This window comes from Anopheles coustani, chromosome 2, assembly GCF_943734705.1.
Source record: "Anopheles coustani chromosome 2, idAnoCousDA_361_x.2, whole genome shotgun sequence".
NCBI classification, from domain to species: Eukaryota; Metazoa; Arthropoda; class Insecta; order Diptera; family Culicidae; genus Anopheles; species Anopheles coustani.
In genome coordinates, this window is record NC_071289.1 from 39,642,381 (window position 1) to 39,661,215 (window position 18,835).

Genomic DNA, 18,835 nt, shown 5'->3' on the forward strand with positions numbered 1-18,835 from the left:
GTTAAATTATTTTTTGTTGATTGTTCAATTGTTTGAAATGCAATTGCACATACGTTTACAACTATTCCAAAGGATCTACAATCTTCCGCTAGGGAGGAGTTTGGAGACGCGATACTGAACTTTTCGGTCATAAGTTTATCGCATTTGACCCAGTCTATCTTTTATGTTAGGCCGAGAGTCATTAGTGTCGGATTGGTTGGATGGGAAGCCTTCGGCATTGCAATCTTAAATGACCTCCAAATTCGCTGCCGAATTGGTCTTGGAGACCTTCAATTGAGTGTCCAGGGCATACGGATATACCTAGGGCACTACCTGGAACCGTGGGTGATGTTGTTCTCGTATGTTCCCCGGTTTTGAGCATGGATAGTCTGAACTTATCACACAGGTCATGATGATTGAGACGTTTAAATCGCCTAAGATATAAAAGGGTGTTTGTAGTCTAGTACAAAGATTTTCGAGGTCGTTTTTGATCTTTGCAGTATCAAAGTTAGGTCTCGGAGAGATATATATTATGATTTATGAACGAGGAATTCAATTAAAAACAAAAGATAATAATCTTTATTTCTTACTTGACTACGTCCTATCTCAGGAGTTGCTTAAACTGAACTACTTATTCCCTAACTGGCCCTGGCAACCCGTGGTGCGCGTCCCGGTGGTTCCGCTGAGTCGGCGTCTTCTATCTGCGCGTGGTGCCTGCCGGTGGTACACGTGGCGTCTGATGGTGTCATATGGCATGTGTGCAGAGGCGGATTCAGTGTTCTAGAGGCCTCAAGCAGCTACAAGTTGAAGGCCCCACAAGCAAACATTGCATTCACCATTCAACATTATATTTCAACTACATTACAAACTAACATTTTCCTCAATATTATCCCATGTTTTAAATGCTAAAAGCCTTGTTTTCAAAATCATATTTCACGCCAAACCATATTTGCGAACTATCCAAGAGAATCATTTTTCACAAATAGTATTTTCTATTAACAAAATTGATGAATAATTTAATGTGTTACATTTTAATCTAATTAGTTATTGAGTCTTTTGAATACCGAATATTTTTATCAAAAAATTCGTAAAATAACAGCTTAGTGCAATGCAAAGTATTATAACTATGTTTGGGGCAGGGCATTACTTTTGCTAGCCCATGTGCATTATCTGCAAACTATTTTGAGGATTATCCTCTTTTGCAAAATGATCTTTACACTGTTCGCTTTTATATATGTTAGTTCATCAGTATTTTTTATCTTCTTCGACAGGGGAGGGTCCGGTCTCGGTTGGGATTCGAACCCACGCCGTCGAGGTGGTGAGCCTCGGCGCTCATGGGCCGATTTTCTAACCGGCGCTACCGCTCGGCTGTCGCGGACCCCCCGTATTTTTTATGTTAACTTTAAAAAACTCAAAAATGCGACGTTTGATCACCTTTTCGTAATCAAAGCCCAATTCATTCGCAAATTCATCACACATTTGATAAGACATGCAACTTTTTTTGAAAAATAATAAAATTATTTCAACATTAAAATTTAAGAAAAATAAGGTGGGTAAATGATGGGGCCCTCGATAACTCGGGGCCCTAAGCAGCTGCTTAGTTTGCTTACCCTATGATCCGCCTCTGCATGTGTGCCTCACGTAATTATATATTTAACGTGTTCTTCAAAGTTAAAATTCAACATTATTTCTCTCGATTTGAGGTGACGCACATTTATGTAAATCGTGCAGTGCTGTACGAAATTGTAAGGCTGGAACATATACTTCTTCTTTTTCTTCTGTTTTGCGCTTTCGGGGTATATCCTCTTACGTTGATTCGAACACTATGTTCACTTTCACGTATTCAGAGGCGTATCGACTCTGTCCGAACTCCTATATAGAGGTTCGTCCTTTGGGAGATATATAGTAGTAGTTAGTTGGTCTGTTTTGATGGTAGTAGAGTGACAGTAGTAGTTAGTTTGTCGGTTTTGGATTAGAAATAAGGTTGGTATGTGTTTCCATACATAATTTTTCTAGTGATAGGAAGGTGTTATATGTGAGGGGGCAACAGTATTATTTTCCAGAGTTTTTTACCCGGTAGAATGCTCAAGTGGTAACCTGGCGACACTCGTTTTTGCAGAAGCTGCATTTGAATGCTGGAGTTAATTGGTGAGATAATTTTCTTTGCATTTGGAGCATTTGGCAGATTTGGCTTGGTTTAGATTGTAGCTACACCTATTCTGCAACGAAAGGTATACAATGCAATCTAAAGGTATACAATGGGTGATATAAATACCGTTATGTGAATTGTTCGTATTAGGTGTCGTGTCAAACTTTTATCGATGAAAGAATAAATGAGACCCCTGCCTTCGTTTTCTTGTGCGATGATATACCTAAATTTATGCAATTGGTGATATATTAGTTCGGCAACGCAATCAACCTAGTGGTGCGGTATGAGGGGACCCCCCAACGGAGGGGGGCCCCTCCGTTTCAAACTCATTTTTGCGGCCAAACTCATTGGTTCATGCTGCCCATCCTGTGTAGTATAATTTACAAGGTACCTTAATATATAACATTATGTTAACCAGCATTAAATATCTACTGTATGATTATATTATTGTTATATTTTGCAATGAAAAGCATGCTGTGATTAATGACATTTTATAAATTTAAGTCAAAAGTTTTAACATTTTCTTTCTGTCATCAAAGGACAGATTCTATATAATATTTAAATGGTTTCTTAGCCCGGTGTAATGTTAGAGATTTTACATTATCACAAATGACATAGAATGTATTAATTACAAATTCCTAATTGATAGAAAATTTGTGTTTGTCTCGCTTACGCACACGATTTTTTTCTGAAATAACTGAACTATAAGATGAATCATTAGCTGTTACTCCTACATTTGCAAAATCTGCGGGAAAACTCTGGATGAACACTGATCCTTGCAATAGCTCACATTCAACTGTTTGAGGCGTCTTGCTTGTAGCATTTATTTTCTGAAGCAGCGTGTTCCAAATTACGGCCATTAAAACAACCTCATATTTATTCATTTGATGGAGAAGCGTGTTTGTTTCATCTATTGTTATTGCTTTTTCATCTTTAGCGTTACAAATTTTAAGCAATGCATTTTTGATTTCTCCAAACCCGGGTTTTAAAGCTAAGACCGCGTCGACTCTAGTTGACCACCGAGTCATTGAATGATTGTTTTCCTTTTTCATTTTTTTTTGTTACAATTTTCCAAGGATGGGTTGAAGAGGTAAAAATGCGTTTTAGCTGAAAAAATTGCACTGCTGCCTTATAATTTGTAGCTGTAAAATTAAAAATTGAATTTTATGAGTGATTTGCACATGGTATATTCCACTCATAGTACCTGCACTGTTCCGCTTAATGCTTGCGCGAAGGCTCAAGTATTTAGCAGACATATTGCAACGTCAAATGACTGTGCTCTACAGTTTGCAATATCCATAATTATTGTGTTTTTACTTCTTGTTTCCAGTTTTTTATAAGATCTTAGTACTTCTCTCCAATAATTGTGTTTCTTTCCTCTTTCATTTATTAACTTTGTGTCTTTAGTTTGGGTTACCGTTTTTTATCGAATATAGTGTGCATTTTTTCTCAAATAAAATCAAATACTATCTGCGCACTATATTCGGAAGTTACCCATTAGCAAGTAACCAAGATGAACTTCTCAATACTTTTGTTTTAGTTTAGGTGCGCACTATACTCGTCTGCGCACCATACTCGATAAAATACGGTATACTAAACCTTTAGTACAAGTTACAAATAGATGTGATGTGTTCTTTTGATCCATGGGTAATAATTAACACCTTTGGTAGTTTCCGAAAATAACAACCAAGTGCTTTCTTCTGATGCTCCGTTGGTTTTTTCGTCAAAAATGTTCTATATTGAACTTTCTGCAGTAAACGTCATCCCCATCTTTACAAAGAGGTTTTAGAACTCTCGATATTGCCATAATCTGCAGGTTTTTTTCATTACGTGGTCAATGAAAACATCGGAAAAGATTAGTTTTCATGTTGCAACAGTTTCCAAATCAAAATTTGAAATTGAAACAATTATTTCAGTTTTATGTTGGTTTTAAGACATGGTAGTTGTTTCTGGCTCCAGGATCTCCGGTGCTCCTAGAGACGGTTGAGGAGTCTGCATTTTCATTGTCAAACAAGTTCGAACCATTTTAATTCTTATAAATTGACCCAAACCATTTTCTTGAAAATGAATAAATTCTTCTTCTTTTTTAATTTTCAACGGTTTACTGCTCCACTTTCAACAATTAACCACTATAAAATTACGCAAAACAAGTCGCTTGTTTTGCGTAATTTTATAGTGGTTAATTAACTTGTATGTCGCTAATAATTACCAAACTGTACGTAGTAATATGGTAATTTCTAGTAAGAATTGCAAGAATTCTTCACTTCTATCGGTCGTTTGCACACACGATCTTGGTTAACTCTCAATTATGTAGTATGTTTAAAGGGGTTCTCTGACCGGCGAGGCCCCTAGCGGCCGCCAACTCCACCCATAGGATAATCTGCCACTGCGAATGATTTATTGTAGAAATTTGCGCACGATGCGCTCCCAGGTGGCACTTCCATCGACGTAGGAGCTAAGAGGTGAGTTGTCGCTTGTAGATTACTAACTTTATTTTTCGTTCGATACGCTTTTTTACAAAATATAAACCTGTAACTAGGTTACTTTCTTGTTTATCGGTGTTTGCCCGGGTAACTGCTTCGCTTCGTCGGCGGCTTTTTTCGATCCCTACTGACCGACCTACTGGCGCTGCGCCTCGTCTACGGCTTCGCTTCCTTCGACGACAATTATCATACTTAAAATTGTTCATGGCTTAACGCTTGGTTGACGGGCGCTTTCCGTTAAAAACAACGTTACGCCAAGCTACCCCGAGAGTGCACGGGCCCCGTCACCAAAATGTTAAGGCCTATAACTTGGCTTACGTTGTTTTTAACATTATAATATCGTTTGTGTCCCTCAGGTTAATGGACAATCGTCGGTAATTCAACATCGGCCGCATCTGTCCCACATGCGGTTCGTGGAGCTGGCGGCTCGTCTTTATCCGAAAACATTTTTAAGCTATCTGAAGATGTCGCCATCTGTGTTCGCCTTGCTGTGCAATCTTTGCGCGCCTTATATTCCACGAAAAACATCAGGTGGAATACAGTTATCCACACAGGAACAATACGCAGCTACTTTGCGTTATCTAATAACCGGGCGAACGGTACCGGACTTGGTGACAAACGGCCCTTATGAACAAATTTCTGCGCGTAAGTGCTAATTTCGAGTCTGTTGTATTGCATGCCAAATTTATTAAGGTACACATTTTTCAGTTCCCCCAAACCCAACATGAATGGGACACAATTGCAGCGAAGTTTCCCAACATGAATGGGACACAATTACAGCGAAGTTTGAAGAAAAGTGGGACATTCCATGCTGCGTGGGAGCCATTGATGGAATACACGTACCAGTGGCTGCCCGGAAAGGAAAAGAGAAGATGCTGGAGAATTATAAACATTTTCGTAGTATTGTTTGGCTGGCATTAGTGAATGCAGACTGTGAAGTTGTGTTTTCAAATGTCGGTGCTCCAGGTCGGATGGCGGACGGTCGGGTCTATCGATCCAGTAGTTTTTAAACTGCTGTGAAACGAATGCCACCTGTAAACGTGCCAGGACCAGAGGGAATTTCTGAGTATGTTCTTGTTGGAGACAAAGCATTCCAAGGATCAGAACAAATGCTGGTCCCATTTAAAGTTGAGGACACACCAGAACGGCGTATGTTTAACAAGAGGTTTTCTCGGGCGCGGCAAGTGCTGGAGCGTACGTTCGGCCAAATCACCAACCGATTCCGAATTATAAAAATGAGCAACAAAAATTTAACAGCAGAAAAAAAATTCCCATTGTAACAACTTGTGTTGTTTTACATAACTTTTTGATTGCGGCCGGAAAATGCAATTTCCGCGCAGACCGGTTAACAGAATTTATCCATAATATTTCAACTCTAGAAGACGTTAATTTTCCCGCCCTCCCCTGGTGTCTTTACTTCCATCAGTTGATGAACATTCGCTGCTCTGGTGTCTTTCTTCCTTTAATCAGTTGCCAATATTTCTGTAAGAGTGTCTTTTCTTGCAAAAAACATATTGAGATATTCAGTCCTGGCACGTTCAATAGTATTCGTGGCTACAGTGGTGACTGTCTGTTAGATGACCTGTTGATGTATCCTTTGAGAATATGGCTTCTTTATGTCTGCATAATTTAATGCCCCAAACAACACTATGAAATGTTTATAGTTGAGCCCATCTTCGAAGCGTCCCACGGCTGAAACACGGTTGGTACTCCTTCCTCGTGCAATCCTATACTATATTTTACAATTGCATTAACTCAGTATCTATTTCAGCCTAGCCAGGAGACACTACATAAGATGACTTCGTAGGGACGTTTGCAGTACCAGCCAGCCAGCCAGCCAACGTCCGTGTGTCATTATAGGGCAGCGATCAGCATACATTTCTTAAAAAGGGCCAGATGATTAATAGAAAACCGAAACTACGGGCCGGATACCTTAAACAATGACTTACACAAATGGTAAGATAAAATATTTGAATTTTTATCATTAAACAATTTTTAAACATTTTAATTCTTATTTTCGTTGTATTTTGATGGTTTTTTCAACATACAACAGGAACACCTCGTTGAACAATATCTTCATTTTTGGGAAGAAAACAAACCTGACATCGTGGACAAATCTTATAAAAAATGGGTTGAAGTTTTTGTATGAAACACTAAAATTTTATTACGGGCCGGATAAAATTGGTTGGTGGGCCGGACTTTGCCGACCCCTGTTATAGGGCATAGTAAGTCAGGGATGCGGCACAAGATAAAGTGTAGATGTGATTATGGCTACTTAAGCAGGGATAGTGTACCATGTATTTCGTTAGGGTTAGGTTAGTTAGGACTCGTTTCAAACAAATAACTGATAGGGTAGAGTTTGTCAGAGTACCATGTATTTCGTTAGGGTTAGGTTAGTTAGGACTCGTTTCAATCAAATTACTGATAGGGCATAGTTAGCCAGGGATGCGACACAAGATGAAGTGTAGGAGATGCGTGATTATGGTTACTTAGGCAGGGATAAGGCTTGGTTCATTTAGAAATGGGGCACTTTGTATTGCGTGTATCTTTTATACCATTAATCCAATTGAAAAACTTTGTTTGAATGAATCGTAGGTTTTGATTTAATATATTTAAAAAAAAATATTTAAAAAAATACGTTCTGGTTTTACGAATAAATTCTCGTACTTTTTTGTTGAAACCGCCCATCAACCAGCGCACAACAGTTTTAGTCACTGTTTTGGCCAGTAAATTAAACCAATTCTTTATTTGTATTATGTCCTTAGTTACTTCTCCCTTCTTCTTTAATTTTTGTTTCATTATTGCCCAATATCGCTTTATTGGGCGAATCTGGAGGCAATTCGGTTGATTTAGCGTTTTTGATAAGAATTTCTCATCATTAACGTTGTACCATTGTAGCACGTCCTTGCTATAATGGCAGCTTGCTAGATCATGCCAAAACATGACTGGACCATCAAGAGACCTAAGAAATGGAAAAACTCGTTTCTTAAGGCCCTCCTTCTTATACAAGTCCGAATTCATATTCTTATTCGTCATAAACACGGCGGTCTTTTTGCCACATGAGCAGATTCCTTGCCAAATCATAATTTTTTTGTCAAATCAACTAATGTATGTACTTTTGTCACCAAAGGGTGTAAAAATTGTCCATTTTTGTCTACGGGGGGCTCCGCTATCATTCAAACAAACTGCCCCATTTCTAAATGAACCAAGCCTTAGTGTACCATGTATTTCGTTAGGGATAGGTTAGTTAGGAGATTCGATCATTTTCAAGCTGTTTTTATTACTTTCAAGAGTTTCACATACTAGGTGATACTATTTGGGTATACCACCATTTTTTCCTTGGTAAGGTGGATAAAACATACGGAGATAGGCATAGTAAAAGAGTACCACCACCTCCTTTTCATGGTTAGGGACAGGCGACTCAAAATTATGATTAGGGTATATTTCGCCAAGGTTAGTATCAGGATCTATTAAGACAACTATCTTCAACAGAATCACCAGTAGCTGTTGCGTGGCTAATAGCTTAGTTGGGACAGGTTACATGCGAGGTTGGTGGTGTAAGAGACAGCTTTTTGTCGAGTTTTTTAGGGAGTAGTTAGGGATGCTCTTTTGGGCCCTTCGAGTCTGTTCTTAGGAACCGCCCGCCTTTTTGGGCGCCCACGGAGTGCGTAAAATGCATTTTTCTTGGCTTTAACAAAAAAAATCAAATTAGCTGTCGTAGAGTACACGCTACAATCGTGTTTGCTAACTAGTTCGGGTACCGGGAAAAAAAACAAACTATCCTAACACCATGTTCATGATTGAATTGTACCCAAAATAGATGGATCCTCTTGCCCCTAAAAGTTTACCAGTTACTGCCGCATGCTACCCGCGAAGTCCTTCCCGCCTACACGCTCCTCATAGTCGTACTCTGTTTTTCAACTGCCATCGCTGCCATGCCGGTAAGTATGATACAGAAACTAGAAACAGAGCAGAAATATCCTCTTACACTCCGGAAAGTGGTGCCTCGTTAACCTTGGGGGACTCGGCGATTTACCTTTCGAGGTGATTGCTCGGGGCCGTTGTATGGAAGGAACGAGATCAGGTCCCGTAAGTAGCACTGGTGGGTTTCACCACCGTGGTGCGAAAATATCTGCCCTACTCCGGAGAGTGGTCTCCTTTTGCTAGTTATGAAATCTAAGATGTACCTCCTTGTGCAATCGATGGCGACCGTTGTATGAATGGAGCAGAGTTGGATACGATTGTTCTGGAGAGTAATGCCCCAATGCCCCCTCTCGTGTGGTGATTTATATTTAATATCGTAAGCAAAGACAATTAACAGACAGGTCGGGTCAAAGCTGTTTTTTACTCCGCCATTGTTGTGACAGTTGGTTAAAAAAGTGTTTACAAAAATTTCCAGCATACTTATGGGAGATCTCCGGTAAAATCTTCGCGAAATAGGTAGTTGGTAATTCTAGATCACAGTATCCATGGTCCTGCGGATAGAAACTGCTCTTCTGTGTGAAATCATGTGATATAGATCCTTTTGCTCGCTGTGATTGCCGAAATGAAGTGTGTTGGTCTGCCTTATACCCAGTCTTCCTCCAGAACATATTTCGAACGCCTCAACTCTTTGTTCTGTTGATGGAACATACCAAATTTGCAGTTTTACCCCACTTTCTTCGCTGTTCGTGAGAAGTAACCAAAATTTTAACCAACTGTCAACAATTTTCCCACGGTTTTCGGCTCGTTACATGGTATGCTGCGACCTGTCTGTTAATTGTCTTTGATCGTAAGATACTTTCGTCCCTCTCAAACCAATGTAGGGGTAAGCGGTGGGACTTATCATCATCATCATCATCGTCATGTAAACAAATCAATGTCGGTCTGGAAATTGTTTATCCTAATCTGAATCCCCAGAATCCGATTCAGAATTCGGTAAAAATGGTCTGGTCCTGATGAAATGGGTTTGGTTGGGTAAAACAACTCGGATAATGGACATTCTACTGTATTTCTTTGTAAAAAAATAGGTTCCAGGAATTTTTTTACAGCCAAACTTGCAAATCGCGCAAAAACTCAATCTATGTCCATTGGACATTCTACCCAGCGAACGATTTGAGTAAACTTAAATCAATTATATTGTCTCTAGATCGACTCGTTATGTGACTAATTCGACTCAAATCGTTGTGAGTCGATTCAAACAGTTTAGGATCAAGTCAGAATCGCAACAAATCGAGTCCCAAACCAATCAAATCTGATTCGAATCCTAATCGAATCAAATCTTTAGAATCTGTCAGATGGGGTTCGAATCTTTGGAATCCGTCAAATGGGATTCGAATCTTTAGAATCCGTCTAGGGATCGAATCTTCGAATCTTCCGAGTCCCGATTCTGCCAACACTAGTTTGAATCACTTAACTCTAGACGACCGACCAAGTACAAAACGAAGCCGGCGGCAAACACATTGTTGCGGTTTGTTGCTAGGTTCCTTTCTCGATGTTTTAGCACGGTAAGTAGAGAAAATCCGCATTACACGTTGGAGCAGAGTGTTCATGAAGATGGTCTCACGTGCTATTGTTTCGTTTTGCTATCTCGTAGCACCATTCCCGCAAAGATGCCTTCGTCTCCCAAGCGCAGGAAAGAACGCGAACGGCCCAGGCGCCGGAAGCGCTCTCGGGACCGTAGTGAAAGAGACCGTTCCGTAGGTCGGTAAGTAAACACATCCATCGCGGAAATAGCCTCACAGCATCGTTCCATGCGCCTGCGTATGCACCACCGTGAAGCAACCCTTTCGTAAAACGCCGCTGCACAGGGAAGGCCTATAACAATGACCACCCTCCGTTACCGATCCAATGGTCATCTGCCACTTTCTTTTGATGTCGGGGATGGAGGCAGTCTTTTCGCTATGCAATGATGATTTTTTTCCAATTATCGTTCTTCGTAGGGGATGATACGGCATTACATCATCTCGACCCCTTCATAATTATCCTTCTATTCCCACCGTACGATTGTCGTTCTGGCCGCTAGCTAACGCTCACCTGTTTGTATCGTCCCAAGCGTGCGGAACAGTTTCATAATGAGTGTTTGAAATCGTGATGCTAAAGTGTTCGCAAACGTCTTCCTTATTTTCTTCTTTGCAGCGACCGAAAACGTTCATCCGAGCGGGAAAGGGATCGTGATCGTGACCGCGATCGTAGCAGAAGAAAGTCTAGATCCAGATCAAGATCGCGTTCGAGATCGAGGTGAAAATTAGAAGTGTAGTGTATGAGTTGCATATATCTGAGTAGGTTGCAAAGCAAATCTAACAGGTGGTGTTTGTCCAATCCTGTATTCAATTCGTGTTTGCAACCCCACTAGTGTACATTTATCGCACAAAGTGTAATAACAATGGTTCTGTTTCCATTTTTCGTAACGTTTTTCCCCCGCAGGTCGTACGAGCGCAATCTAGACAAACCGATGCCATCGACATCGTCACGGCGTGCGGCACAATTGAAACCGATGGTACCGGAGTCCGAGCTTGAAGGTAAAACACCCGAAGAGCAGGAGATGCTGAAAACCATGGGCTTCTGTGGATTCGACTCGACCAAAGGCAAAAAGGTGGAAGGGAACGATGTCGGCGAGGTTCACGTCATATTGAAGCGCAAGTATCGCCAGTACATGAACCGTAAGGGTGGTTTCAATCGACCATTGGACTTCGTTGCGTAACCATGGGGCGGTTATCCTTGCTACTCCGGATGCTAAGCGACAACAGGAAGTCATCAAAAGTGTGCCCGGTGCGCGAGCGGATGAATACTACACTGCCACGTTATAACCCTACATATCAGGGTCGAGAAGTGCTAAACATTTGCAGCTTAGCTTATCCTCTCAGGGGTAACCACTGTGTAGGGAAAAAGGCCCACCACCGACTCTACCCTATTGGTGGGGGTGGTGTTTTTTTTTTCGTTCCATTTCTGTTTCCCAATCGTACAACCTCATCATGTTTTAACAATCGCATCTAATTTGCCATCTTGCTAGGGAACTAGCGCACATTCATATTTTTCATCCTTCATATAGTAAGCGCTCTTCTTCTGTCTCATTCTTATTTCACACTTTACGTTCGTATCCACAATGATGGTATATTTAAATGTTCAACCTCACCGACATTCCTTTTCCCACTGCAAACAGCCTTGCGTGCCTGCCTACCTGCCTGCGACATATCGCGACGGTTTTGGGCACGTGTCACCACAACCATAGCCATACAATAGTCATGCAACCGATCACCTCACCACATAAACACAAACTGCAACACGGGTTCCATATTACAACAATAGTTATTTTTCATATACACCATATACAAAATTTACCACACACAACCACCACACAATGCAATAGCCAAAACACTACGCACGACGGGTCCAGGCCGTTGGGAGCGCTGCACGGCCAACCGTCTGCCCGCGCACCGTACTGCTCTACGCCGACGGTGCGCCATACAGATGTACGGCAGCAACTTGCAACGCGCTCAACCGGTATGCCGGTTCCATCATACCGAAAGTTCCACAGCTATCTCGAAAATGCATTCGGGAGTCCGCCAACGGTTCGATTCGCATCTACCGCTTTTGTCCTGTTAAGTTTCTCCCGTACATCGCCCTCACGTGCCTCACTCACCACGTGGTCGTGTACTGCTCCCATCTGTGCGGGCCGGTGCGTAGTGTCCAATATATACCTCAACCACGCAGTAAAGTAACACATTAACAGAAACACTCCAAAATGAAATACCATACAAGAACAATAGATACAATATCAACAAATTTAAATATACCTCATATTTTTAGCGACTTAAGCATTATACATAGAATTACTGTGCTGTATCCATCCTCCAGACAGCTTATCGTATGAAAGCGTTTCACCTGTTTCCGTTTCTCTGTAACGTATTATCACCGTTTCTCTGTTCTTGAATTAAATAAGAAATTAGACACAACTGTAATATGTTCGAACTCAAGCGAATGATGTGTTAAGAAGAAATAAATAAAAAAAGTTTTGTTGTTTTTTTACATGCACAGTTTTGGGCCTTGTGTTTTGAAGGTGAACAATGAAAGAAATCAATGTTGATTTATACGTAAAACACTTCGGAAGGGTTAGGAAACACATCTCTTTAAAAGGTGAGCTATTTACATTTTATCATTTAATAATTTGTGAGTAGAAAACTTAATTGAGTAATTTCAATAACAAAATAAACATTTGTTTTTTTTCTTTTTGCTAATTTTTTCCCTTACCTGCTTAGTTTGTTGAGTTAATAAAGAAGCGAGAACCAGGTTATTGTTTTAACCTCCTGTCTATCATAGTGAGGAAACCTTACTACAATTATATGTAATGCGTTCAGATGCTTACCAAATGATTATAAGTGAAACATTTTTTTAAATAAATAAACGTACTCATTGTACCATAATGTGAAAAGCAATGTGAACATGATACAATAGATGTTAAATTATTCATAATAAAAATGCGATCTGACCTACCTAAACATATTTGTAAGTTGTACAATTCCACCTAGGAGAAAAGAAGAATAAGGTCCAATAACCGCAATAGGACGAATTGAATTTAACCGATGAATAAGAAACGTAATTTTGATTGGTTAAGAAATGGCAACGGAAGCTTTAGAACGAAAATGGACGTATCTACTAGTACCGTCCTTCGTGTTCGGATATCCATGATTGTTTGCTTCCTTCTGCACGCTGCTTTTTCTTCACATACTGTAGACAAACAGGTTTTCAATTTATTGTAAAAAGGAGTATTTGCGCATTGTCAATAACATAGTTTCGTCGCTTGTGGTTTTTGTTAATACCAGAACACCCTAGATTCCCTTTAATATTATTTTCATCCTTCTAGTTAGGGTCTTGGTTCGTGTGTCCCAAGGGAAAAGAGATTGTATATGTATATATATATATTTGTTTTGTTTATATGGATGTTATGTATTTAAATATTTTCTTGGCTTCCGCGCGCGGCTTTTATCTACGACACTTTCGTGTTTTTCTTCTTCTCTTGAACATGCATATTTAAATGTGTAGATTTCCATGCGCTTAGGGGCCACCTTCAACTGCCGCTTCCCACAGCTAAGAAGAGGATGGCGAGTGTGCGAGGTGGGGTTCACACGTACGCACAGATTCGCGAAAGAGATACAGATAACGTATCGAATGATAACAAGGGGGAGTAGTAATAATGCTCAATTTGTTCTATTTCTTTGTGCGCTATACTTCTGTGTGGCCATCCAGCCGGACATCCATTGCAAACCTGTTCATGCCTGCGCATAAACCGCATGCCAAACCATTTGCGCTGACCCCCGCCATCGCGTTCAATCTGCAAAACTGGTCTTGCGAACCGATTACAACCTACAACCAGAACCTCAGATCTGGTTGTGCCGCCCCGCTGTGGGCGAGAAATAAATGCAGGACTGGAACATTTGCGGTAGTAGTTTGACCGATACGGACAGGTTGTTTTTAATACGTTGCTATTCCAAGTCCCAGCACGGCACTCCAGAGAATGCACCGCCCGGTACAGTGCGCTTGCAACAGTCACCGAATCTGGCTAATACTTCCCCTAAAGTTGAGAGAACGTTTCTTATTCGCATAAGCTAGAGAACTCGCATAACTCTGCTGCTTGGCTCGATGCTTTAGAAAGTAAAATATAAAAACAAGCAACAAGCGGTTTCTGGAGCTGCCTTCGAGATGAGTCATTATTAAAACGATAAACGATGTACCACAGTAGTACTATAGTCTTCAATTATTTAGGCTTACTTACGCAAAAAGGGTGGAGAGTATATCGGGGGATTTTTTTTCAACAATTGCTATAGCTTCCCTTCTCCACATCATACCTCCTTCTTCCAACTACATACGCTCTCTATCTCTATATGCAAATACTTTTCTATTACCTTCTCTAATGGCTCACATATCTCGTCCTTCCCTTCAACTCTAACCAATTTGTTTGCAACGGTTAATTCGTACTCTTTTTGTTTACATTTTGATCATCGTTTCACTAGAATACCATTTTAATCGCTTACTTGGATAAAATGGATCTGTCACCTATGCGTTTGTGTTTATTCTGATTATATCCTTCGCCGCGTTGGGATGAGATTGGAATGGTGTCCACTATGTTCGACGTTCGAATTGAAGCGCATTTTTCACTATTCCACTAAAGCTAACTTAAAATACGATACAGGCGCCCACACTTCGGTAAGGGTAAATGTTGTTTATGCATTGTGGTTTAAAATAAAACAGAAGCTCTCCCTCTTTGTCATTAGCTTAGACCCCTAAGTTGAGTTTCATGGTATTGTAGAATTTCTTAACATAAACATAATCTTTGGTGTTTCTTAATCGTACCTGTTCACTGCGGTTTTTGTGCTTTGTTGTGTTACGCAGCTTTAAGAATTACGAGGGTTCTAGAATGTTCGTGTAAAGAAATTTTAAAACAAAAACAGAAATACTGGTACAATAAACTTTGCGGGTAGATATTCTTTCTTGTCTAGGGAAGCTCCCAGGGGCACACGAACAAATACTGGCAACCATCATGGCATTTTGTGGAATGTAAAAATTAAAAATAAAAATCTTTTCCTTTTCGTGCTCAAAAAAGAGTAAAAGAAAGTCAATAAACTATAAAAGACAATACTTAAAATCTGTACACTCGCAAGTGAAACAGGAAAAGGTTGAGTCGATTGGCAATACTATTGGGTTTAGATAGATCAGTGTTTTACCAACATCGCACAACCGTGCATAAGAGATTCCTGCGTAGAGGGTCAAAGGGTTTGTGGTTGGCGCTTTTCCAAAAGCACATGTGGTTTTTCGAGTGGGCCATACCGGGCGAGACGTGCGCTGTAGCCAGCGGGGGTAAGTTTGGTAAGATTAGAGTCGCTGAGATTTTTATGCCTGTTTGTCATTCATGAACATGTATGTGGGTGTGCGGGGGTGTGTGTGTGTCTGTGTGTCGATGTATGCGTGGAGTTTCGATATAATTTGGCTACTTTTTTGATTTCTTCAACATCAAAGGTAGTCCGGTTTTGGTCTTGTGCTTCGACACCAGTATGGTGGCCGTTTTGCTGGTTTGCTGAGTTGCGGCCACCCCACCCTCGTCCTCACATGCCGCAGACGTTTCCGATGCCACCGGAAGATGACGGTGATCGTCAACGAGCCGCGGCATGTTGTAGAGGGTTCCGGTTGTCTTAATCAGCGCCCCTTGTTGTGTAGCGACGGCAGGGTTACTTATTTTAGTGCTAATTAAAACGATGGTCGAACCTGACCGAACTCCAACGGGTGCCGCCTTTGCTCTTTCGTTAGCCATTTGCTTGTTGGCTGGTGCCGATTGTTTAGTTGACACATCGATTCCTTCCTGTTTGGCTGGTGGTATCTTATGTTGTTGGGTAGGGTAGTTGAAAATACTGCTGGTAGCTGCTATTTCTGAAACTGGCGATGTAATCAGCCGTGTAATACCACCACTGTCGAGCATGGTCTTTGTGGGCATGGCATAGGATGTTGGTTTATCCTCGACCGTACTGGCTTTTCCCCCGGTGGCGGTGGCGCTGGCGGTGGTGGTGGTTGTTGCTGTTGGCACTTTCGTATCTCAAGTAGATTTATGCTGTGCGTGAATAAGCTTCTCCATTTCTTTGTGAATGCCACTAAGTTCAGCTATCTGAGCATTGAACTGATTACACAATGTATTCATCTGCTTCAGCTGCAAAAACACACGCATAGATGTAAGCATTTGGAAATAAAGACACTATCGAATCGAAACGATCGATGGCGAACGCATTACTCACCATTGGATCGTTTTGCTTATCCTTCAGCGATTTATTTGCGGCCTTCAACTCCACCTCTTGGTTCATCAGTTCGGCTTCGAGTCCCTCGATGCGCGTTTTCAGCGAAACGATCTCGCGCCGCAGTTCCTCCGTGATCTCGCTGCTGGCACCAGCAGCCGCAGCGGCATTGCCCGGGGGAGCACCCTTACCAGCCTCTAGATCCTGATAACGTAGTTTTAATCGTTGATTTTCCTCCTTGTACGAGTGTAGCTGGCGTTTCCATTCGTCGACATTTGCCGTTGACTCCTTGAGAAGAGAGAAGTAAGATGAGAATGTTAGAAAGAGCCTGCTCGTACATTACTAACTAGTATGTATTTGTACCTGCAAAGCACTGGTGAGTCGTAGATTGTTGCTCTTCAAAGTGGCTAACTCTATTTCCCATTTTTTAGCGTTAGCAGAACTGCGAAAAAAATAGATGCGTCTCATTAAGGTAAACTTCTGGTGCGCAGAATGGAGAACTTTTACTTGCTTTACGAAAGTATACAAAATAATGTGTACAAGTGATGAATATTCGTGATTGAAACAAGAAAATAATGCGAATTTTTTACATAAAAATGTGGGAAATCCCTCCAATCTTGGATTGCTTTCAATGATTCACATTTTTTTTTTTTTTGTTTACGTTCAAGCTATGAATTGTACAAGGGAACACAACGGGAAATTGACGTATTTCTACAGAAATATAACACATCCGGGCATTTGGTGGTAATAATATAAAAGTAATGTAAAGTAATTTATCCTATCACGAAATGAGCAATTCAAAGCATTCGATGGAGGAACACTGCCATACGTAAGGTACTACTCTTGTTCGCCCTTCTCGTCTTCCTAAAGAATCCTGCTTACCTTTGTGCCAGGGCCAGCTTTAATCTTTCATTTTCGTATTTCAGTTGTTGCTCCGATGACGAAGTGACCGTACCATCGCTAGACGACGAGTTATTAATTGACAGCTGCTTTAGTTCGTTATTTAGGTTGTTGGCATTTGTTTCACTGATGTTGTGCGATGGACTGTCGGTTTTGCAACTCTGTCAATCGAGAAAGAAATATATTTTTTATGTTCACCATTCGATGTTCCCCTGGCCCGAGACTTACCGTCGTGGTGTTGTTTGCCGGTGCAAGCGGTGGTTCCAAATTTCCAGTTTCAAAAATATCCCCACTGTTGACCGACGCACGTGCCGTTATCGGCGATGCGTTAGCCGAAGCAGCAGCCGAGTTACCGTTGGCAGACGCCTTGTTAAGGGCATCTTTGGTGGCTTCTTTAACCTCTTGAAATTTAACTATAAACTGTTGAAATGAAGGTTAATCGTTTGGTAGATTCTATTTCAAGTTTTCTTTTTCATCTTTGTTCGAATCACTTACCTTACCAAGCTCAGCTTCCGATGCAAAACCAAGCCCGTACACTGTATTGGCACGCACATCGCTCCATTGGCCAAACTTTTGAGAAGTTTGGGTGAATGTCATATTCGGGGTAATTGTCGAATTAATAACAGCCTGTGGCGAAATAAAGTAGCAGCAGTTTAAGTACACTTTCCGATTATTTCAAAGACAGCTTCAGTGTGGGTTGTTTTGATGGTAAAATATTTTGTTGTTGAATCGATTAGTTGACTCTTACAGACCTTGCTTCCTTCCACACTGATGATACGATACAGGTTACGGGAGGAATCATAGAAGAAACTAACGGCAATCGCCTTCGAGCTTGCAGTTATCCAGGTCCGCTTGGTCTTGGGATCTATGTGGAACACATGAGCGTTGCAAGTGAAAATTGGTTGCTCCCTGCAGCATCCGGATGAAGGCGAGAAACACGGAAAGCATCATTAACCAATTGTACACTACACCGCTCCCAAACCCTCCCACAATGTCTTTTCACTTCCAACAGCACGAACTTGTGGGTGGTGTAAAAGTTCTTCCAACCCAGATCGAGCTGCTCAGTTAAACATCTTTTCTGCTCTGCTGAGGCAGGTTTCATGAATTAAAGTGAGCCTTACACTTACCCCATTTTGCACAGCGAGTTTCTATAGGACTTTTAACATGAAGAGAACTATTTTACAACACTCTGAAGGCAACGCCGTCGATATAGAAAAGCAGCTTTTCGACTTCTTTCGCTGTCAAACGGGCGACATGCCCTAAGGTCTATGAAAGGGAGGCCAGGTATGTACACGGCTATTTTGTGCACCACCATCAATTTGACAGCAATGATAATAAACCATTCGTAAAGGAACTGTTCATTGAATTCTATCCGTAAGCCCCCTTTTATTTATTTGAATCGAAAACTGTGCAAATCCTTTTCCTTAACAAGCGCGTTTTCGAATTTGAAATGAATTAATTGAATGATTATGAATAAACCGTGCTCTTGCATAAACTTTGGTATATACTATTGGTATTGTAACAGTGTGTGTGACCAAACAAGATACACACTAGTGTTGGCAGAATCG

At 41.0% G+C, this 18,835-nt stretch overlaps 2 protein-coding genes across 2 annotated transcripts; one reads left to right on the top strand and one right to left on the bottom strand.

Annotated features, from left to right (window-relative positions):
• Positions 1-10,007: 10,007 nt before the first annotated feature.
• Positions 10,008-12,624, top strand: LOC131262699 (U4/U6.U5 small nuclear ribonucleoprotein 27 kDa protein). Its single transcript, XM_058264757.1, has 4 exons — positions 10,008-10,097; positions 10,187-10,297; positions 10,729-10,830; positions 11,017-12,624. Exons 2-4 carry the CDS (start codon positions 10,203-10,205, stop codon positions 11,291-11,293), a joined length of 474 nt encoding a protein of 157 aa, XP_058120740.1. The 5' UTR covers positions 10,008-10,097; positions 10,187-10,202; the 3' UTR covers positions 11,294-12,624.
• A 1,645-nt stretch (positions 12,625-14,269) lies between these two features.
• On the bottom strand, positions 14,270-18,508 carry LOC131263351 (homer protein homolog 2). The gene is made up of 8 exons (XM_058265537.1): positions 18,395-18,508; positions 18,020-18,176; positions 17,763-17,894; positions 17,496-17,687; positions 17,250-17,428; positions 16,731-16,809; positions 16,371-16,655; positions 14,270-16,285 (listed from the first exon to the last, which is right to left on the bottom strand). Exons 1-8 carry the CDS (start codon positions 18,397-18,399, stop codon positions 16,175-16,177), a joined length of 1,140 nt encoding a protein of 379 aa, XP_058121520.1. The 5' UTR covers positions 18,400-18,508; the 3' UTR covers positions 14,270-16,174.
• Positions 18,509-18,835: the final 327 nt, after the last annotated feature.